This window comes from Leucoraja erinacea, chromosome 3, assembly GCF_028641065.1.
Source record: "Leucoraja erinacea ecotype New England chromosome 3, Leri_hhj_1, whole genome shotgun sequence".
NCBI lineage: Eukaryota > Metazoa > Chordata > Chondrichthyes > Rajiformes > Rajidae > Leucoraja > Leucoraja erinaceus.
In genome coordinates, this window is record NC_073379.1 from 1,288,437 (window position 1) to 1,312,241 (window position 23,805).

General features: G+C 41.5%; 1 protein-coding gene across 3 annotated transcripts in view; it reads right to left on the bottom strand.

Moving 5' to 3' along the window:
* Positions 1 to 23,805, bottom strand: part of ccdc125 (coiled-coil domain containing 125) — a 34,340-nt gene that overhangs the window by 8,212 nt on the left and 2,323 nt on the right. For all 3 annotated transcript variants that reach the window (XM_055631221.1, XM_055631208.1, XM_055631214.1), the window contains exons 2-8: positions 15,562 to 15,925; positions 13,394 to 13,452; positions 9,536 to 9,622; positions 5,783 to 5,860; positions 4,745 to 4,830; positions 4,200 to 4,282; positions 1,075 to 1,190 (exon numbers count right to left, since the gene is read on the bottom strand). In XM_055631221.1, the coding sequence (XP_055487196.1) occupies positions 1,075 to 1,190; positions 4,200 to 4,282; positions 4,745 to 4,830; positions 5,783 to 5,860; positions 9,536 to 9,622; positions 13,394 to 13,452; positions 15,562 to 15,874 (822 nt within the window). In that variant the 5' untranslated portion in view covers positions 15,875 to 15,925. The remainder of the gene's footprint in view (positions 1 to 1,074; positions 1,191 to 4,199; positions 4,283 to 4,744; positions 4,831 to 5,782; positions 5,861 to 9,535; positions 9,623 to 13,393; positions 13,453 to 15,561; positions 15,926 to 23,805) is intronic.

The following is a 23,805-nucleotide window of genomic DNA, read 5'->3' on the forward strand; positions in this document are numbered from 1 at the left end:
ACAGCGGTGGTGCTGCTGCCTTACAGCGCCAGTGACCCGGGTTCGATCCTGACTACGGGTGCTGTCTGTGTGGAGTTTGTATGTTCTCCCCATGTCTGCAGTGGGTTTCCTCCGTGTACTCCGGTTTTCTCCCACATTCCAAAGACATGCAGTTCTGTTGGTTAATTGGCTTCTGTAAACTGTCCAGAGTGTGTCAGATAGAGTGATCACTGGTCGTCATGGACTCGGGGACCTAAGGGCCTGTTTCCAAGCAGTATCTCTAAGCTAAACCACACTAAATTTCAGGCAGACATAATATGCTGGAGTAACTCAGCGGGTCAGAATGGAGAGAAGGAATGTGTGACGTTTCAGACCCGAAGAAGGATCTCGACCCCAAATTTCACCCATTCCTTCTCTCCAGAGATGCTGCCTGACCCGCTGAGTTACTCCAACATTTTGTGTCCACCTTTGATTTAAACCAGCATCCGCAGTTATTTCCTACACATAGTAAATTTCAGGCATCTGTATTTTTAAAGATATTTTTGTAATGAATGAATGATCTTGTGGCTAAGAATCTCCTAGGAAAGATCGAACAGAGAATGGAGGAATTCCATATTCAGTTTGAGCGAGAGAAACTTGGATCCAAAATTAATGGCCCAAACTAAAATAAAGGCAATTCCAATGGTGTCAGAAGAAAGTTTGCTGGGAAAATTGATTTCAATGGCAAGGCATTTGCATTCAGTGAGAAAGAAAGGCTTGAGCAAGTTGTATCATTTGAAATAACAAAGTTAAGGATGGTACCAAATGGCCTCCTCCTGCACCTATTTTCTATGTATCAAACTGAATATAAAAGACATACAATATTTTGAAGACTAGTGGCAGGTCACTAGATTAGGTTTTTTCAAGAAACCAAAACCAACAAAAGGATCCAGAAAGGCAATGCCATGCTCACTAGAAAAACATTGAATATGGAGCATGGCAGTGCCTTTCTGGATTTTAGACTAACCATAACGCTAAGCTTTACATTTTTGCCTCTGAACGCAAAATGAAAACATATGATAAAATAAACAATACAAAAATAAATGGAAATGTTACCTCTAATGCTGTAATTTCAGTAAAGCCATTCATGGTTGTTGGCAATGTTCTTTGGAATGTGTGTTGATCCTTTATGTTGAGCATTGCTAATAGCTCTGAACATTGCTGGGTCAATACTAATAAAGTAATAAATATTTGTAAAAGGCAAAAAGAAAACAATTTATTAAAGCAGTCTTTAGTCAACCTTCAGTGTTTCTAGATCTGACATTACAATGGCTATTTTAAGCAATAGTCTAACAATTTACACAATAGACATTAATGCACATGGATGGTAGCCTGCAAAATGCTTCAATCCCTCCTCGTGGCATTCAGAAAGTGTGCTCCCGAATGCCAAAGGGGCCTGGCAAACCAATGAAGAAGTGCAGAAGTCCAGCAGAAATGTGTTTGTACAAAGGGTCAAAGAAGTCACAGGGATTTTCCAGGGCACCAAGGGATGCCCGACTCAGAATCATCCTCTGAGTAACTGGGATGATGTGACTATGCTCCAGAAAGTCACAGATCTCAGCAAGAACAAAGAATTCCATTTACACATTAAGTCTTCAAAATGGAGTTAGCAAATTGTGTTTTTTCTGCAAACAAGCATTGCCATTTCTCATAACCAGTGATAACGATCATGGGGACACAAAAGACCGCAGAAGCAGGAATCTTGTGCACAAAAAAAAAAGTGCTGGAGGCCAGGCCACATATGTTAAGGGAAATGTGTGGCCCAAAATGTTGCCTGTTCATTTGCCTCCACAGGTGCTGCCTCTAAAGATCATGTTGGAAGCAGATATTGTGCTTCACATGACTGTTGGCATCGTTTGGGGGAGTATTTACAATAGATGAATAATTTTAAGGGGAAGAAGGTTCCCATGAGATTCCCTACTCAAATTAGTGGTGAATTCAACAAAATCACACTACAAACAGGCTGCAAACGTTCATTAACACCTGCCTTAGGAGAATACTTAACATCTGATGGAGAGACAAAGCAATATGGACCCGTGGAAAAGAACAAGCCAGGAGCCCACTGACTTACAAATTCAAAGGAGAAAATGTAGTTGGATTGGACACACCCTTAAGATACCTGCCACAAACATCACCCGGCAATTCCCGAAATGGAACCCCCAAGGAAAAAGGAAAAAGAGGTTGCCCCAGGAACAGCTGGAGAAGAGGTGTCAAGGCAGAAATGTCCATGAGCGGGCTCAGCTGGGGAGATCTCGAAAGAACTGCCAACAACCGAGTGAGGTGGAGGACATTTGTCAATGGCTGATGCTCCCTAGAGGAGCAAAGGGCTTAAGAAGTGAGGTGAACAAAATCAAAAAAGCCTCAAGTATGAATTTATTCTGTGGAAATGATGGGAAGGTTTCTATAGTTAACCATATAATAACCATTTAACAATTACAGCATAGAAACAGGCCATCTCGGCCCTACAAGTCCGTGTCGAACACTTATTTCCCCCTAGTCCCATCTACCTACACTCAGACCATAACCTTCCATTCCTTTCCCATCCAATTTATTTTTAAATGATAAAATAGAACCTGCCTCCACCACTTCCACTGGAAGCTCATTCCACACAGCTACCACTCTCTGAGTAAAGAAGTTCCCCCTCATGTTACCCCTAAATTTCTGTCCCTTAATTCTCAAGTCATGTTCTCTTGTTTGAATCTTCCCTACTCTCAATGGGAAAAGCTTATCCACGTCAACTCTGTCTATCCCTCTCATCATTTTAAAGACCTCTATCAAGTCCCCCTTAACCTTCTGCGCTCCAAAGAATAAAGACCTAACTTATTCAACCTTTCTCTGTAACTTAGTTGCTGAAACCCAGGCAACATTCTAGTAAATCTCCTCTGTACTCTCTCTATTTTGTTGACATCCTTCCTATAATTGGGCGACCAAAATTGTACACCATACTTCAGAATTGGTCTCACCAATGCCATGTACAATTTTAACATTACATCCCAACTTCTATACTCAATGCTCTGATTTATAAAGGCTAGCACACCAAAAGCTTTCTTTACCACCTTTACTACATGAGATTCCACCTTCAGGGAACTATGCAGTTATTCCTAGATCCCCCTGTTCAACTGCATTCCTCAATTCGCTACCATTTACCATGTACGTCCTATTTTGATTTGTCCTGCCAAGATGTAGCACCTCACACTTATCAGCATTAAACTCCATCTGTCATCTTTCAGCCCATTCTTCCAAATGGCCTAAATCTCTCTGTAGACTTTGGAAATCTACTTCATTATCCACAACACCACCTATCTTTGTATCATCTTACTAATCTAATTTACCACACCATCATCCAGATCATTGATGTACATGACAAACAACAGTGGACCAAACACAGATCCCTGAGGCACCCCACTAGTCACCGGCCTCCAACCTGACAAACAGCCATCCACCATTACTCTCTGGCATCTCCCATTCAGCCACTGTTGATTCCATCTTGCTACTCCTGCATTAATACCCAACAATTGAACCTTCTTAACCAACCTTCCATGAGGACCCTTGTCAAATGCCTTACTCAAGTCCATATAGACAACATCCACTGCTTTTCCCTAGTAACCTCTTCAAAAAATTCAAGAAGATAAGTCAAATATGACATTCCAGGCACAAATCCATGTTGACTGTTCCTAATCAGACCCTGTTTATCCAGATGCTTAGATATATTATCTCTAAGTATCTTTTCCATTAATTTGCCCACCACTGAAGTCAAACTAACAGGTCTATAATTGCTAGGTTTACTCTTAGAACCCTTTTTAAACAAAGGAACAACATGCGCAGTACGCCAATCCTCCGGCACAAATGACATTTGAAATATTTCTGTCATAGCCCCTGCTATTTCTACACTAACTTCCCTCAATGTCCTCAAGTTAACATGTCCTGGATTAGAGACAGGGAAGACACACTACTTCAGATAGCAAACTAGCAACTTCTCATGCAAGCCTACTTGCATCAATATTGGTGGCATTAAGAACAGTCCAGCAGCACTCAATGTCAAAACTCGCAAGTAAATAAAGCAGCAAGTGTTTTATTATCAACCATCCTCTCGGGATTAGTAGGTGTGGGAGGAACTGGAGAAACCAATGAAATGAAGAGCAGCTTCACCATGCAACATACCAAGAGCTCACCACACTTACATGCCTTTTCTGATTTGAGATCCCGAATCTCAGCATCTCTTACTTCCAAATTTTTGGCAAGATCAGCGTTTTCATTGCACATTCTACAAAGGAAAGAAGAACTGGTTTGCTGTGATCTCACATTAACACTTGCCAAATCAATAGAATTTAAAGAAACAGAATTTATTGACGATTGTGAATTATTTAACACCCAAATTCAAAGAAACTAAATTAAACATATTTGCTGCAGCCTCAAAAATGGATATACACATCCAGCCAAATACAAGATGTTTCACGAGGCATGGACATGCACCTGAGCATTGAGATTTTAAATGCGATAAACAGAGGCTCAGATAACACATCTGCACATGGGCTAAGAAATAACTACAAATGGATGACCAGACAAACACAAATATAACAAATCATGCATCACTGGCATTCGTGAAGGCCCGAGATTAAAAGTAGTTTAAACACAGCGTTCCTTGGATAACTCCTACAAAACATGATTTTATTGTGGGGGATACAACACAATGAAGTATCACTGCATTCATGACAAATCTGCTAACCTTTCAAACCTTTCAATCCAAAACTGTTCCAGATTTTTAAATTTATCTTGTTTGAAGTCATTTTCCCACTGCAATATATTGACTTCCTGTAACAGAGGAAAAAAATAATCACGTGGGTGCCAATCTAAAATGTACATATTTCTTCAAAATCTTCAGCATCTTCCTTCAACAATGCAACCTAATTAAATCCCCTTGCTCAGTACATCAAGGATGTTCCAGACAAGCAGATGTATTTCATCATCTTTACTCTCCTAGCATGTAAACACCAAAAAGATCAGGGCTATAAATGGCAGATTTAAAAAATATAAATGAATTTTGAAACAAAAAAAACCATACTACGAACAGGAGGGACAGACTACTTAATGGTTCTTCAAGATGGAGGCAGACAGAGTAAAAGAACAGTGCTTGTCATGAGCGGGATGGGGGCTCACCTCCCACACCTTCGAGGGTGCTCTGGGTTGGCTGCAGGTGGCGCTCTGGGGACAAGGAGACTGTACGGTGGCAATGAACAATGCGCTCGCGTCGCGGGTCGACGTATCCAGATCAATGTGTTGGTGGAGTGAGCTGCTGGAGGCCCTGCAATAGCCTGGGGATCAATTGGATTGGGCGCCACTCCAAGAAGCGAGGGGCCTGCAGCAGCAGAGCAGCAGTAGAGGACTTCAAACAGCATTGCTTGGCCAGGCCGAACCCTGCACTCCAATCCAGTACTGCCACCAGGACAACGGGCTTATAATGAAAAGCAAAGACTCAACATTTTTAACAACTTTGAAATTGATGGGTACAAGATGGTACGGGAGATGTGGCAACCCTTGTGTACTGCTGTGTGTAATCCACTATTCTTACATCCTTGTACTCGTATGATTGTGCCCATGTACAGTGTTTTTTTACCAGGATTTAAAAAAAGAGGAAGTTCACTCTACACAGGTACATGTGACAATAAAGTACCATTGAAAAGCTCAAAATAAAATAATAGCCAAGGCAGACAGTGTATAATGAGGCATTAATTCTGCAGAGAATAAAAACTACATGCATGCATACCTTTTCTAAAATCTTGTTTCGTTCCCCTGTTTTTTGAAGTCGAGTCTTTGTGTGCACTGTGGCTTTATCAAGCACTGCCTGATCAAAGACAGGAAAATATCAGCAGATGCAACACACATGGCACTTACTTTCTACTTCTTGAAAAGCAAAAGCATTTATAAACTATCAAATTAGAAGTAAACAGTTTATTTTGTCTCAACTTCCATAATAAATTAAAACTCTGTGGCTGGCTGTGTGTTTCCGACTTGTGGCTGCCAATCTTTGATTTGTTGCTACGCCAATGTCAGACCCAGAAACGCCGAGTTTTTTCCCATTTTGGTAGAGATTTCATTTTTCATTCGAAGTATCCACACACATGACGTCATGTTTATGTACACATTTTTAATAAAATCCTTCCCCCCCCCCCCCCCCCACTCATTCATTTTGTCGCCTCCTGCTGGCCAGCGACCATAACCGCTGCTGGCGCCCGCATCTCGCCCTCAAAGACGCCATTTAAAAACAGCCGCACTGCTGATTCCTGAACGGCTTGAGTTGGAGGACCACGTCTCCCGTGGGGGCTACGGGTAGGGAACGGCTGCATTGGGGGAGCAGACCCAACGGGTCTGCACTTGGTCTAGTTTCCTCTAAAGACAGCTTTTCTTCCCGATTGTTAATTTCACAAGTAACTCTACATCTGAACAGTCTGTGTAGTACAAAAGGTGTTCCCCGATTCATCAATCGCATTATATATAATTCACATTCTGAAAACATGCATTGTAGCAGTTACCTTCCAACATAGTGCCAGAGAGATTCCTTCTCTGGTCCCCTAATAACTCATCTATCGTAATACTGTCCTCAATATCAGTTCTTTCCTTTACATATCAAATAGGCTAACCTTAATAAAACAGTCAGTTGTAATATTTTTATGAATTTCAATATTTTAAGCGCATTATGCAAACAAGATTACAATCATTTTCCTTTGAAACTTATTTCATTGTTTTATTTTTTTATTCTTTTGCTGGCTATTCACGGCCTTGTTGAGATTATCATCTACATCAAAGAGTCTTCCCTGGTTTTTTCTCCAATGATTTATTTTATCTGCTAACCTGCTCTCTGGGACAGCCATCACAGCATTCTGTACTATGTTTAAGACTTATTTTATCTATTAAACGTGTTATGGGACAACCACGAGTATGCCATCAATTCATTCTGACCAATCTTCCCAATAACACAGCAATATGATATTTTCAATTATATATGGAACAACAAGAAAACCTCAAGCACATCTTACATTCAATTTGCTGCAAACTGAGACAAACCTTTATACCCGGAGTACACTGAAGCAAATATGTACAAGTATGCAAATAGTTTCAGAACATAAGGGCCTCAACCTGGATATGAAAATTGGTAACTGTGAACTTTAAGTGAAGCTAAGTGCATGGAATTGAGAGAATTCAATACATATTCAAGAGCATGATCACACATAACCCGCTCAAGCATCCATCAATTAGGAAAGATACATTCAATGTTTTGGGTTAAGAACCTTTCAACAGAACCAGAAAAGTGAGCAAAGATGGATGTAAAGTTGTAACAGAGGGAGTGATAGAGAGTAAACATCTGTGAGAGGATGCAGGCTGAAGTTGAAAGATAATTATAATTACTTTAAAAATAGCAGATGGAGGCCAAAAAGAGAAAACAAACTGAAACAATAAAGTGCATCACACATTTACAAAGAGAAAAATAAAAAGAGTAGAATAGTTACCTGAAGTTGTCCAATTTAATTTGAAGTCCCAAGGGTTTCCATGTGCCCAGACGGAAGTTAAGGTGCTGTTCCCCAAGTTTACAATGAGCAATGATGGAACCAAGTGAAAGACCAAAGATAGAGAGGAAGCAGGCAAAGAGTTAAAGTGAAAGATCATCGGAAACTATGAGCTCTGACTTGCAGATCGAGTGATAAGGGGTACTCCGTAAAATGTTAACCCAATCTGTTTCCTTCAATATAAATGACTGCAATTAATTGCTCACTGCATGGAGTGCAGTGGTGGAATGGGTACTTGATCATTCTGCAGCACTTGTTGTCAGAAAAGTGTCTCAGGATCCACAAGCCAAACTCTTCATGCTTACATCACTTCGGTCCATGCCTCAATTTAGCACCAGGACCAGTGAGATCAGCTTTATGGTTCAGGCAACAATTAAGCTCTTGTTAACGGCGGACTAATGAATTGTGTGCAGGCAGTGGGCCCCAATCAGCACAACACTAGCGAGTCTCTAACCATTCACAATAATTCCAGTCATGGACAAAGTCAAATGTGGTCCAGGATAACACTTCAGACAAGAAAAAAAAGTGCAGCAGAAACCTTAAATTGCAGCTCTATCACAAAGTGTGCCATCAACATCTCAAGGGTAACCAATAATCAGTAATTTGAATGCAATAATCATACTTCCTTACCGCACCTGAAGAAAGTTGACTACCTTACCGCACCTGAAGAAAGTTGACTACCTTACCGCACCTGTAGAAAGTTGACCGCTTCGCCCAAAAATGCTTTGTCACCATCTAAATCTTTATATCAGTAATACAATTTGATATTTACCCAGCTGGCTCAGTTTCAATTGGAAAGGCTTTAATAGAGGATTGTGCATTTTGTTTGAGCTTCACCAACAAATATCTATTTCTTCCATCTGTAGCTAAAATACAATGTACAGGATATACTGCCCTAACTAACATAATTTCAACACCACCATATTTCCATGTTACAAAAGGATGAGGACAAAAACAATCAAGTCCAACTTTCTCATTAAGTCTTAGGCTATCCAAACTTGGATGTATGATCTGAAGAAGGGTCAAAACCCAAAATGTCACCCATTTCTTCTCTCCAGAGATGCTGCCTGTCCCGCTGAGTTACTCCAGCTTTTTGTGTCTATCTTGGACAAAAGATGTTGTACCCATAGAATTTGGTTAAACCAGTTTTCCTTTTTGATCATCTGTGCATGCATTAAGATTGTGCCGTCATTTTAAGCTCACTTTTACACTACATAAACCCTGACTATAGAAAGCATCCTCTCCACATGCATTACAGCTTGGTAAGGCAGATGCTCTGCCCAAGACTGCAAGAGATGTGATCGCAGCCAAATCCATCAAGCAAACCAGCCTCGCCCCATTTGACATTATGAAGCCTTGGTAAAGCAGTCAACATAATCAAGGACCATTCATAGCATGGCCATTCGCTTCTCCCCTCTGCTGACAAACAGACGATACAACAGCTTGAAAGCATGTACTAGCAGGTTCAAGAACAGCTTCTTCCTCGCTATTGTCACTCTTGAACAAACCTCTCATATACTCAAGGTGAATTTCCCAATCTACTTGGCTGCAGCTCTTGCACTTTATTTAAAATCTAGATTTTTCTATGCTTAACACTATATTCTACACTTAGAGGAGTTTGAAGAAAGGTCCCGACCGAAAAAGGTAAACTATTCATGTTCTCCAGAGGTGGTGTCTGAACCGCTGAGTTACTCCAGCACTGTGTCCTTTAGTATAAACCAGCAGTTGCAGTTCCTTGTTTTTACTATAATCTGCACTCTGTTTTGTTTATTTTTGCACTACACAATCCCCTCTTGTGTGGCATGCTTTGCCTGGAAAACAGGCAAGACAAAGCTTTTCACTTTATCTTTGTACACATGAGAATAATAATAAACCAATTCGAATCAGTGGAGGTTCATAAACACTATTTTGAAATGGCATATAACTGAAATTAATGACATTACTATTGAGCTCACCATGCTCTGCAGTATTTTTAAGGCTTCATATTTTCCCTCGAGTTTCCGTTGTGTTACTTCAAGCTCAGATCGTAAAATGTCTGCTTCCTGGAAAATAAAAAGGCTTAATTCATCACAAGAATGAAGAGCGCTGGCTAACAAGATGGATGAGCTAGCTGCACTAGTGAAGACCCAGAGGGAGAACCGTGGGAGCAGTCTGATATGTTTCACGGAGACGTGGCACCACAAGGACATCCCCGAGTTCAACACTAGTGTGGATGCTTTCAGACTATTTGGATGGACAGGGGCTGCGTGAGTGAGTGACAAGCGTAAAGGTGGGGGACTTGTTATTCGTGTTAACAACAAATGATGCAACCCTGGTCACATCACGGTTAAGGTGCGTGTGTGTAGCCTGGACATTGAACTGATGGCTGTGGGTCTCCGTCCTTACTATGCCGAGGCGGTTTACATTCCTCCATCCGCCAACCCTTTGTGCATGTGTGGCGTAATCTACACAGTCACCGCGAGAGTCCAGGCACAACACCACCGTGCTTTCATCGCTATCTCAGGGGATTTCAACCACGTGACTCTGGACACTATCCTACCCACTTTCACCAGGGATATGAAAACATTGGACCTGCTGTATGCTAATGTTAAAGAGGCGTACAGCTCCGCAGCCCTTCCACCAGTGGGAAGATCCAACCACAACCTGGTTCACCTCCTACCCAGGTATAAGCCAATAGTCCAGAGGCTGCCTGTGACCACAAGGTCAGCGTGTAGGTGGTCATAGGTCGCTCTACAGGGCTGTTTTGAGGTCACATACTGGGACGCACTCTGTGGTCCCCCTGGAGAGGACATTGGTGGACTTATTGACTGTGTTACCAGCTACATAAAGTTCTATGTGGATAACGTTGTCCCCGAGGAGACTGTACACTCTTTCCCCAACTACAAAAAGCCCTGGATCACCAGTGACCTACAGGCACTTCTTAACCAGAAGAGGGCCTTCGGGAATGGTGACAGGGAGGAGGTGAAACGGGTGCAAAAAGACCTGAAGGCGAGACTGAGATGGGACACGGTCGACTACAGGAGGAAGCTGGAGCGTAAACTTCAGCAGAATAACATGATGGATGTGTAGAGCAGGATGAAGAGCATTATAGGCTACAAGAAGGAAAGCAACCAGGACCGGGCCAATCAGCTAAACCTGTGTTTTTAATAGATTTGATGGTGGGGCCTCTGCCCCCCAACACTCTATCCCCCTCAAAACCCCTGGTCCACTTGCTCTGCCCTTTCTTTGCTGTGCCTAACCATCAAGACTGAGCAGGTGAGGAAGGAGATGAGCAGACTCTACCCAGGCAAAGCTAAAGGTCCCGATGGTGTCAGCCCTCGGGTACTCAAGGCGTGTGCCAGCTAGTTGTGCGGAGTACTACAGCATGTCTTCAACCTGATCCTGGAGAGGGTTCCTGTGATGTGGAAGACCTCCTGCCTGGATACTATACCAAAGTGGACATGCTGCAGCTCCTCCAATGACTACAGACCGATGTCCATGGAGATGCTGGTGCTCACTCACTTGCGACCACTGGTTAAACCCTACCTGGACCCCCTGCTGTTTGCTTACCAAACAATGATGGTTGTTGAGGACGCCATCATCCACCTGCTTCATCGTTCCTACGCTCACCTGGATAAGCCGGGAAGCATTGTGAGTTTTTTTTTTTACTTCTCCAGTGCTTTTAACAAGATCTGCCCTGCACTGCTAGGGAGAAAATGCAGGTGGACAAAGATACGGGTGGATGCTCCATTGGTGTCCTGGATCACCAACTACCCGACTGGACGACCACAATATGTCAGGCTACAGAACTGTGTCTCGGGCATGGTGCTGAGCAACACAGGGACCACACAGGGGATGGTCCTCTCTCCCTTCCTGTTTACCATCTACACCTCAGACTCAGATATAACTCAGACTCCTGCCATCTGAAGATGTTTTCGGATGACTCTGCAATTGTGTGTTGCATCAGTGAGGGGAGGGAAGCTGAACAGAGGTGTAGTTATTGACTTTGTTGAATGGTGTGGGCTGAATCACCTGCAGCTCAACACTGACAAGACTAAGTAGTTAGTGGTGGACTTTAGGAGGAGAGGATCACCCCTGTCTCTTTTCTCAAAATGGGACAAAGGTGTGGATGTGTAGTTCACCAGGGAGTTCAAATACCTGGGAGTGTCCCTGGACAGAAAACTAGACAGGTCTAGGAACATCGAGGCCCTGCACAAGAAGGGACAGAGCCAGCTGTTCTTTTTGAGAAAGCTCCACACCTTCAACGGTGGTAGCCAGTGCCATCTTCTTTGCTGTTCTGTGCTGAAACAGCACGGCTAAGGCTAAGGACACCAATAGGATCAACAAACTCATCAGGAAGACTGGCTCCGTCCTGGGGGCGGAGTTGGATTCATGGGAGGTAGACTCGGAGGGGAGGATGCTCCTCAAACTGTGGAGCATCCTGTACAATAGACAATAGGTGCAGGAGTAGGGCACTCGGCCCTTCGAGCCAGCACCGCCATTCAATGGCTGACCATCCCCAATCTGTACCCTGTTCCTGCCTTCTCCCCATATCCCCCGACTCCACTATCTTTAAGAGCCCTATCTAACTCTCTCTTGAAAGTATCCAGAGAACCGGCCTCCACCGCCCTCTGAGGCAGAGAATTCCACAGACTCACAACTCTCTGTGAGAAAAGGTGTTTCCTCGTCTCCGTTCTAAATGGCTTACCCCTTATTCTTAAACTGTGGCCCCTGGTTCTGGACTCCCCCCACATCAGGAACATGTTTCCTGCCTCTAGCGTGTTCAAACCCTTAATAATCTTATATGTTTCAATAAGATTCCCTCTCATCCTTCAAAACACCGGAGTATACAACCCCAGCCGCTCCATTCTCTCAGCATATGACAGTCCCGCCATCCCGGGAATTAAACTTGTAAACCTATGCTGCACTCCCTCAATAGCAAGAATGTCCTTCCTCAAATTAGGGGACCAAAACTGCACACAATACTCCAGGTGTGGTCTCCATAGGGCCCTATACACTTCAGAAGGGACAATACAGCTCCCTCCCTCCATGACACACTGGTCAACCTGTGGAATACCTTCAGCAACATCTGGACCAATCACGATGCAGGACTGAACGCCACAGACGATCCTTCTTCCCTGTGGCTATCACACTTTACAACTCCTCCGCCTTCTGTCGTGTGGTTGGCTGAGACTGACCACCCCAGCCTCAATCTTGCACATCCCCAATGCCCTTCCACTCATCCCTTTAGTTTCATGTATTTTGTGTTTTTTATGGCTGTTGGCAAATTAATTTCCCTCCTGGGATAAAGTTGTATCATATCGTAAGAAAATGATCAAATTAACGCTGAAACAAGGCTATTGAAGGTTGGAACATTGTTTCACTAATAGTTCCTAGACTGGTCAGTGTATATTCAACCTTAAGAAAGATTTTTTTTATGTACCACGATTAAATGTTACAATGAAATTCCTGAGAGTTTATCAATAAGCAATTTAATACAGAATCAATACTACTAAACAATGATCTTCAATGTCTGCTCATTAAAAAGATGCATTTCATTCAAATAACTTAATCTATTGGTATGATTTTCTTTGATTGAGATTGAGCAAATTATTTATTTTGTTACTGATTTAAAGTGTCTGATTTCTGTCATCATTAATTTCAGTCGCAGTTTTCATTTTTAATGCACTTCACATGTTTATCCATAGTTTGTTACATACCTGCTACAAGAATTTGGTTATCCTTTAGTCAAAATTAACCACTTTGAAATGCAAGTTGGCTCAGAGCAAGATTACCTCTCCCTAATAATTAAAAAAAATAATAATAATAATAACCTGCATAACTTCCAGGAGCCTCAGTTTTAGTTCTTCGTTTGACAATTCAACTTCTGTACCTACAAGATCAATATACGATTTAAACAATGATTGTGCAATGCATTAAGCTAATAAATAAATCGACTTTATCAAAACAATTTATATCCCATTCAACATTTCCCTCAGGAACAAATAACGTGATTATTGATTTATTTATTTTTTGTAAAAAAGGACCTTGCTATACGCAAGTCAGTTATGTTGCTTCCTGTGGTAAACTTTTCAAAAATAATTTAATTGGCTGTAAAAGATATTGGGACATCCTGGAAATATGTAAATACAAGTTGGTTCATTAGTTCACAGATCATTTAAAAATTATAAATAACCTTGCAAACAAAAAAATAGCGAAGCAGTGCGTAACTAATTTGGATAGCGATGCCAATTAACCACCTTTGAAAAACTGATTGATCTCACAAATAACAGGGCTGAAGGAACTCAGCGGTCAGGTAGCACCTATTGGGGGAATGGACAGACAATGTTTTGACTAAAGAAGGATCAAAACTTGAAACGTGGTCTGTCCATTCCCTCCACAGTTGTGCCCTGATCCGCCAAATTCGTCGAACGCTGTGGTTTGGTCTAGATTCCAGGATCTGCCATTTGTTGTGTCCACAAAATACTTTTGTTTATTTGCCAATGCTCAAAACTCAAACTCTCTTTATGAGAAACAGCAACCAGAACATTTTCCTGCCAATGCATTCAGATTGAGTAAAGAGCTCCAATATTAAGGAATCAAATTATGAACAAAGAAGTCTGAACAAATTTAAAAATACAGTTTCATCTTTATTATTGGAAGTGAAATTCATGTGTGTAATTTATTTGAGGAATAAAAAAAGTCAGAGATTAAACACTGGGTGGCGCCACCTGCAGTGGCTGCCTCGCTAACAGTCTGTCTGTCCTTTCTTCTTTTTGTTATTTTTTAGCATGTGTGAAAAAGTATGTTTTAGGGTTCCTTGGTTTGTTTTATGTAGGGGGTGGGGGTTGGGAAAACTTTTTTTCAATCTCTTACCTCGACGGAGATGCGATTTATTTTCCGTATCGTATCTCCGTCCCCATTGCGTCCGAACATTGTGGAGTTGGCGGTCTTTCCTGGAGGCCGACCGGCGCTCCAAGCCGGGGGAGTCTGCGGGACTTTAACATTGCGGAGCTTGCGATCCCTTTGCCGGGGATCGAAGCTCCAACCTCGGGGCCTGTGGACTTTAGCATCGTGAAGTCCATGGTCTCTAGTAAGAAGCGGCCGACCCGGGAGCTCCATGACGCAGAGAGAGTTTCAACCGCCCCGACACGGGGGTTTCGATCGCCCTGACTGCGGATGGTTTGACTGCCCCCACCGCGGGAGAACAAGAGGAAGACGATTGAACTTTATTGCCTTCAATCACAGTGAGGAATGTGGAATCCACTGTGGTGGATGTTTATGTTAACTTTTATGTGCTGGGTGTCTTGTTGCTTTTCACTTAGTATGGCTGTATGGCAACTCAAATATCACTGTACCTTAATTGGTACATGTGACAATAAACTGACCTTGAAATATATTCGTAAAGAAACTTCAATTAGATTCAACCCCTTATTTACAATTTATGCATCATATGTTTATTGATATGCTTTTTTATTCTTCTTCCTTGGATGAGTACTCAGCTCAACATTATGTGCCCCTAACTTTCAAAATAAGTATATTTAATCCAACAGGCAGAGGAAGGAATAGATTGTCTCAAGCAATGTTATTTGTACTGTATTCACGTTTAAATAAATGTAATCTTTTGCAGCGCAGTAGAGCACTATGCTATTTTATGGATTTATCAAAGAGCACAGATACAAATCTCACCATAATCAATTCAAAACCTGCACGTGCATATAATTTAATTCCATCCCTTATTAACAGTAGTTTTTACTTGACTATTTTAGGGTAAATACAAACATTCCGTTAAGATTGGTAATGAATATTACTCCACCAAAGCTAATGAGCGCAAAAGCATAAGGATTTCAACCTCCAAAACCAGTTTTTAAGCATTAAGCATTTTTTAATGTAGTACACATATTAAATAGTGTTTAAAGTGTCAACATTAAAATATCACAACTATTCAAATCTTCAAAACAATATAAACAAGTATTAATATTCGGAAAACATTAATATTTACCAATATTGCTCGATCGCCTGCTGATACTAGTTACATCAGAATTCATAAGCTGGTGGAAGGAATCGGAAATGCTGCCGTTTTTGGTCCAACGGAAACATGGAATCTCATTCTTTTCATCCTTTTTTATACTTCTACTAAATACATCACCATTGCAATCAGATCCTTGTCTTGATCTTGAAGTCTCAGCAATTGAACAATGTTGCCCATCATAAATTCCACCAGGCTTCCTGCGAAAACCGTCACCCAAGTCACCATTCGACATATCATCTTCCTCTTTTGCTTTCCCGTTTGGTGCTCCATGCATTTCAGACATTAGGAATGGTTGTATAGATCCAACAGCTTAATTAGCTATGCAGAAACAAAACTGAGAAAACAAAAGTGCCATTAACAAAAAAAGACCTGCTTCTGAAGATTTAGAAGAACAAATTAAAAAAATCTAAAATACAAATGACACGTTTGTGTGCATTGAGATTTAAACACATAACTAATAAAAGGAGATTTTGGCTCAGACCTTGCTGCAAACTGCTTCCAGCATTCAATACAAATGCAAAGCATTTCCTATTCTCCAGCTGCAATTTATCTAAATAATTAATGCACAGTCTAGAAGTGAAGAAAAAACTTGCTGGAATCTCCCCAAGCATTTAATCTTGGTGATCAACCTGCATTTGGACTTGGCAGAGGATCCACTTGGATGAAGATTGTTACGACTGCAGATATGCCAGGCATGTTATGGCAAATAACATTTATAGATATAGTTTTCTGCATGTTTTATTAGAAACTTTTTTCTTCATATTTGAAGTGCCAAAATGATTTGAAAGAGCTTGATTTTGAAAGTCAATTCGGTAAGATTGAAAAAATGCAACTAATGGAGCTAATCTAGAGGTGTGGTCTCACTTTATGTCAAATTATTTCACAAGCTCAGGTTTGTTCAGCCCCACCCGAGTGACTGGTTCATGTTGCATTGTAAAGGCTTCACCAATGGAATGTGGACATTTTTACCAACAATTTATTTGTGCATAAGATAAACACGGAATGGACGTACATCTTTCAGGGACTTCACCTCTTTCTTGCTTTTCACCTACTGCCTTCTCACAAATCCACAGGAATAATATTTAACCAGGAACCAGCTTGCAGTTCCACTGGCACCGATATTTCTGATTAAAAACAGGAGAACAGTCATATCATTTCCTAAAATGCATCATAAAATGCATCAAGGTTAATTCCCAGGATGGCAACTGTCATACAGAATGGAGCAGCTGGGCTTGTACACTCTGGAATTTAGGATGCGAGGGGATCTTATTAAAACATACAAGATTATTCAAGGTTTGGACACGCAAGTGGCAGGAAACGTGTTCCCGATGTTGGGGGTGTCAAGAACCAGGGGGCACAGTTTAAGAATAAGGGGTAAGCATTTAGAACAGAGATGAGGAAACACTTTTTCACACAGAGAGTTGCGAGTCTGTGGAATTCTCTGCCTCAGAGGGTGGTGGAGGCCGGTTCTCTGGATACTTTCAAGAGAGAGCTGGATAGGGCTCTTAAATATGGTGGAGTCAGGGGATATGGGGAGAAGGCAGGAACAGGGTACTGATTGTGGATGATCAGCCATGATCACATTGAATGGCGGTGCTGGCTCGAATGGCCTACTCCTGCACCTATTGTCTATAACTGCGGAACCTCATGCCAGCTAACACGAAGGAATCTAATTAACCCAATGTCTTTTCATCTTACTGCAAGATGCAAACCACTGGTTAGCCGCAAAAATAGGATGGCCAGGTTACAGTTTGCCAAGAAGTACTTAAAAGAACAACCACAGTTCTGGAAAAAGGTCTTGTGGCCAGATGAGACGAAGAATAACTTATGTCAGATGATGGCAAGAGCAAAGTATGGAGGCGAGAAGGAACTGCACAAGAATCAAAACATACCACCTCATCTGTGAAACACAGTGGTGGGGGTGTTATGACCTGGGCATATATGGCTGCTGAAGGAACTGACTCACTTATCTTCATTGATGATACAATTGCTGATGGTAGGAGCATAATGAATTCTGAAGTGCATAGATTCAGATTCAATCTTTATTGTCATTGTGCAGTGTACAGTACAGAGACAACGAAATGCAGTTAGTATCTCACCCAGAAGAGCGAACATAGAATAATGGAACAGTAAAATATATATATGTACATACAGTAGGAGTAGTGCAATTTTTCTGGGGGAAGGAGTGTCCGGGGGGGGTGACTGACAATCACCAAGGTGCAGAGTTAAGTTGTGTAACAGCCACAGGGAAGAAGATGTGCCCACACTGCCACCATTTAAACATTTTTTTTTTAGACCCATCCTATCTGCTCAAGTTCAAACAAATGCCTCAAAACTCATTGGCCGTCCGTTCATTCTACAGCAAGACAATATAACCATATAACAATTACAGCACGGAAACAGGCCATCTCGGCCCTTCTAGTCCGTGCCGAACACTTACTCTCGCCTAGTCCCATCTACCTGCACTCAGACCATAGCCCTCTATTCCTTTCCCATCCATATACCTATCCAATTTATTTTTAAATGATAAAATCGAACCTGCCTCCACCACTTCCACTGGAAGTTCATTCCACACAGCTACCACTGAGTAAAGAAGTTCCCCCTCATGTTACCCCTAAACTTCTGTCCCTTAATTCCCAAGTCATGTCCTCTTGTTTGAATCTTCCCTACTCTTAATGGGAAAAGCTTATTCACGTCAACTCTGTCTATCCCTCTCATCATTTTAAAGACATCTATCAAGTCCCCCCTTAACCATCTGCACTCCAAAGAATGATGATCACAGTCACAATGATCCCAAACACACTGCTAAAGCAACAAAGAAGTTTTTCAAAGCTAAAAAATAGTCAATGCTTGAGTTACCAAGTCAATCACCCGATCTGAACCCAATTGAGCATGCCTTTTATATGCTGAAGAGAAACCTGAAGGGGACTAGCCCCCAAAACAAGCATAAGCTGAAGATGGCTGCAATACAGGTCTGGCAGAGCATCACCAGAGAAGACACCCAGCAACTGGTAATGTCCATGAATCGCGGACTTCAAGCAGTCATTGAATGCAAAGGATATGCAACAAAATACTAAACATGACTACTTTCATTTACATGACATTGCTGTGTCCCAAACATTATGGTGACCTGAGATGGGGGACTATGTATAAACACTGCTGTAATTTCTACATGTATAAAAATGTATAAAAATTGCATTTATTAAAATCTGACAAGGTGCACTTTAACCACGTGTGATTTTTTTTCTATTACAAATCTCAAATTGTAGAGTACAGAGGCAAATAAATAAATGATGAGTCTTTGTCCCAAACATTATGGAGGGCACTGTATGTATAAAAATCAAAAAGAGCAATGGACCCAAAACTGGCTCCTAGATTCTGATCAATGCATCTGTAATTTCTACCTATATTGAAAGAAGTGACCTGTGAAGCATTCCATCTGGTCTTGTCTTCCAAACTCTCAATAATGCTCATAAAACAGTTCAAATTAAGAAGCTTCCAATCTTCTAAGCTTTGATAACAAGGACTTTTGCTAGTACTAGTTGGCTACCACGACATCACATTTACTCACTGGTTCTGTCGTGAAGTTTACTCCAGACTCAGTGATTCTAAATTATCTCCGTTAGCCTTCCATTCTCTAAATATAGCTCATCCAATAGTTTTCTTCAACATCTTAATGAAGATTTATCAAGCAGTTATCTAGATTTATCTTCCCTTTTCCACACCAAATGCTTTACTTCTGTAGGTTGTTGCAAAGTTATTTTCTTTTTCCAACCATTATAGGTAACGCAAAGCAATTACATTTGTATTTTAAATATTTCCTTATATTCAAATTCATGCATGCCTCTCATCATTCTATTACAACAATCTACTGCCACAGCAGCAATATATATTCCTCACCCTTTAAAATCCATATTATTGTCATCACCGAAGAATTTCCATAGTATGATTTTACCTCATTAATCTGTTCTGACATGATTCCACCCTCTGTTTTTTTCAAAACAAAGAGTTAAAATCTACCCTACAATGTGTAAAAAAAATCCACAATGAATTCCAAATGCAAAGAGCATAATTTTGGTCAGCTGATACAATTCCTTTAATGGAAATATAAGCAATAGCAATACAATTAGAATCATTGTTATTTTATGGCGCTTAAATTTTCTGCTTAGACAGATCTATAAAGCATGACAACTGGCTCTGTACCCACTTATCAATGTCAACCAAATTAGCACTCTGGGCGAGACCAATTTGCCTGGATTTGTGTCCTATTGCTCCAATATATCTATATCTAAACATCTATTGAAAGTCTTAATTGTATCTACTTCTATGGCTTCCCATGGTAGTTCATTCCAGATCTAGATCAAAGTGAAAACATTGCCCGAGGTCCGTCTTAAATATCTTTCTTCTCACCTTAAGCAATGCTCTGGTTTTTAAATATTCTATCCTGAGGAAAAATACTTTATCCATATCCCTCATGATCTGGTATATATCAATAAGGTCACTCATCAGCCTCCTATGCTTTAACAAAACAAGTACCAGCTTGTCCAGACTCCCCATATAACTCAAGTCTGCAAGATCCTATAATAATCTGGGGGTGGATCCCTTCTGCACCCTTTCCACTTAATGACATCTTTCCAACATCTGATCGATCAGAACTGCACACAGAAATGTCAACTCCTCGTGTGATCTCACCAACGACTTGTTCAACTGTAGCATGACGTCCTAACTTTTATATTCAACACACTTTCCAATGAAGGCAAGCATGCCTTCTTCACCACCCCATTCACCCGAATTGCACTTTCACAGAAACATGCATCTCTACTTCTAGATCTCTCTGTTCTACAACACTCTCCAGGGCTCTACCATTTATTGTGTAAGTCCTGACCCAGTTTGACATAACACCATAAAGGGCCTGTCCCATTTGGCTGATTTTTTCGGCGACTGCCGGCATCATTGACTGACGTATCAGGTCGCCGCTGGATTTTGAAATGTTCAAAATCTTTTGGCGACACTGATTTGACACCGGCAGTTGCCGAAAAAAATCACCAAATGGGACAGGCCCTTAATAGCAACACCTCACACTTAAAATCCTTCCTCATTGGCCATTGTGCCACCAATTTCGGTGTCAACTGCAAATTTATTAACAATGTTAAATACACTGTCATCCTAATCGTTAACATATATAATAAAGAGGAGTGTACCCAGCACCAAACCATGCGGCACTCCACTGATCAATGGCCTGCAATCAGAAAAGTAATCCTCCAGAACTACCTTTGACTCTTTCCTCCAAGCTAATTTTGAATCCAATTTACTAGCTCACCTTAGATTCTAAGTGATCTAATCTTGCAAGCCAGCCTACCATGTGGTTTCTTGTCAAAGGTTATGCTAAAATCCTTATAGATAATGTCCACTGCTATGCCCTCATCACTTATCTTGGTGACCTCTTCAAATAAACTCTGATCAGATTTGTGATACACAATTGCTACGCACTAAGGCATGTTGACCATCTCTAATTGGTCCCTGCCAACCCAAATCCTGGTAGATCCTATCCCTCAGAATCCCCCCCAAAACTTTTCCACCACTGATATCATGCTCACCAACCTGTTGTTCCCTGGCTTGTCCTTGTTAAATAATGGTACAAATCTAGCCACCTTTCAATCTTCCAGAATTAAACCTGTGGCTAAAGATGAAGCAAACATCTGGAACCGGGAACTCCATGGGCAGACAACCGTCCCTGTCCCTCAAAAGCCGAGGGGGATGACCAAAGGAGTGGGCTAATCTCCGGGACCGCCGCAGGGTGACCAAAACTGAACACAATACACTAAATGCAACCTCACCAACTATACAACCGTAACATAGCGCCCTAACTTCTATAATCAATACCCTAACTGATGAAATCCAATGTAGCAAAAACCGTCTTTACCATCCTATTTATCAGTGACAGCACTTATGGAATCTGTACTCCTAGTTCCCTCTGCTCTCCAACACTCTGCAATTCACTGTGAAAGTTAGTTTAGTTCTGCCCTGGTTTGACTTCCCAAAATGCCTCGCACTTATCTGAATTAAATTCTTTAAGCCAATCCTCAGTCCACTTGCCCAGCTGATCAAGTAATTTTTTATAACCATCATCATTGTCTACGATAACCCTACATTGGTGCCATCTGAAACCTTGCTAATCATGCCTTGTACATTCTCATCCAAATTGTTAATGTAAACCACAAACAGCAATGGGCCCAACTCTGAGCCTCTGGCCACTTGATTAGGCCCTCGGGATTCATCCACATTCATTTGCTTTCAAACTGCCAGTGCTCCCTCTTTGATAATTTGCACGTGGTATAAGACATCACAACTTGTATACTTCAATGCATTAGTTTCCATGATCTTTTCCCACAGTAAAAACGGATCAGAAATATTTATTTAATATCTTCCCCATCTTGTGAAGCTCTACATAAAGATAGCCATCCTGATATTAAGACTTATCTCTCTGGCCACCCTTTTAATCTTAATATAGATCTGCAGAATCTCAAGATTTCACTTTACCTTGCTTTCCAGCTCCATTTCATGTCTTTGTTTTGCCCTCCTGTTTGCTTTGTTAAGTGTACTCCTACACTTCATATAATCGCCAAGGATTTGATTGATGTTGATTTAACATGTGGACCAGTACCATCCTTCTCCATAATTACTTTAAAACTAATAGAATTATTGTCCCTGGTGCCAAAGTGCTCTCCTACTGATACTTCAATCATTTGTTCTATTTCATTCACCAAGTGAAGGTCCAGTGCTGCTGCACCTCCCTATTAGGGTTCACTGGATATTGATTACGGAAGCTTTTGCACACAGTTGCCTCTAATATTCCCCTGTTATTCTTATAGCAAGCCGACTCCACTAATTCCTGATGACTTCAGGCAGGCCTATAATACAGTCCTGAAGTCATGTTGCATGACTTCAGTACAAGCTAATGGCACGTTGGCCTTCATAACAAGAGGAGTTAAGTATCATCAAAGACTCCACACACCCCGGTCACCACCTTTTTGAACTGTTGCCCTCTGGCATCAAAAACGCCACACATCCTTCTGCAGTTGTACAGAGCCCTAGTAGTACCTCACCTGGAGTATTGTGCGCAGTTTTGGTCCCCTAATTTGAGGAAGGACATTCTTGCTATTGAGGGAGTGCAGCGTAGGTTTACAAGGTTAATTCCCGGGATGGCGGGACTGTCATATGCTGAGAGAATGGATCAGCTGGGCTTGTACACTCTGGAGTTTAGAAGGATGAGAGGGATTCTCAATGAAACATATAAGATTGTTAAGGGCTTGGACACGCTAGAGGCAGGAAACATGTTCCCGATGCTGGGGGAGTCCAGAACCAGGGGCCACAGTTTAAGAATAAGGAGTAAGCCATTTAGAACAGAGACAAGGAAACACTTTTTCTCACAGAGCGTGGCGAGTCTGTGGAATTCTCTGCCTCAGAGGGCAGTGGAGGCAGATTCTCTGGATACATTCAAGAGAGAGCTAGATAGGATTCTTAAAAATAGCAGAGTCAGGGGATATGGGGAGAAGGTGGGAACGGGGTACTTGGGGATGATCAGCCATGATCACATTGAATGGCAGTGCTGGCTCAAAGGGCCAAATGGCCTACTCCTGCACCTATTGTCTATTGTCAGGTGTTACAGGTCAGCCAAAACACACACTTCCAGACACAGAGACAGTTTCTTCCCCAAAGCAATCTTCACACTCAATATGAAAAAACACTCATGCTGCACTCTTCCTTGAACTTTACTATCACCATATGCAGTACGAATTACTTACTTATTTTGATATCTAGTTTTTAACATTGTTTTTAAATTGTGTCCTGTGTTTTTATGTTTGTATATTATGCACCAATGGAGTGGCAATAACAATTTTGTTGTATGCATTGCTTACAACGACAAATAAAGACATTTCATTTAATTTATAGGAGCAAAGAGGTCTTTCTGCAGTCGTACAGGGCCCTAGTGAGACCACACCTGGATTATTGTGTGCAGTTTTGGGCTCCAATTTTGAGGAAGGGCATTCTTGCTATTGAGGGAGTGCAGCATAGGTTCACGAGGTTAATTCCCAGGATGGCAGGACTGTCATAAGTTGAAAGAATGGAGCGGCTGGGCTTGTGTACACTGGAATTTAGAAGGATGAGATGGGATCTTATTGAAACAAATAAGATTGTTAAGGGATTGGACAT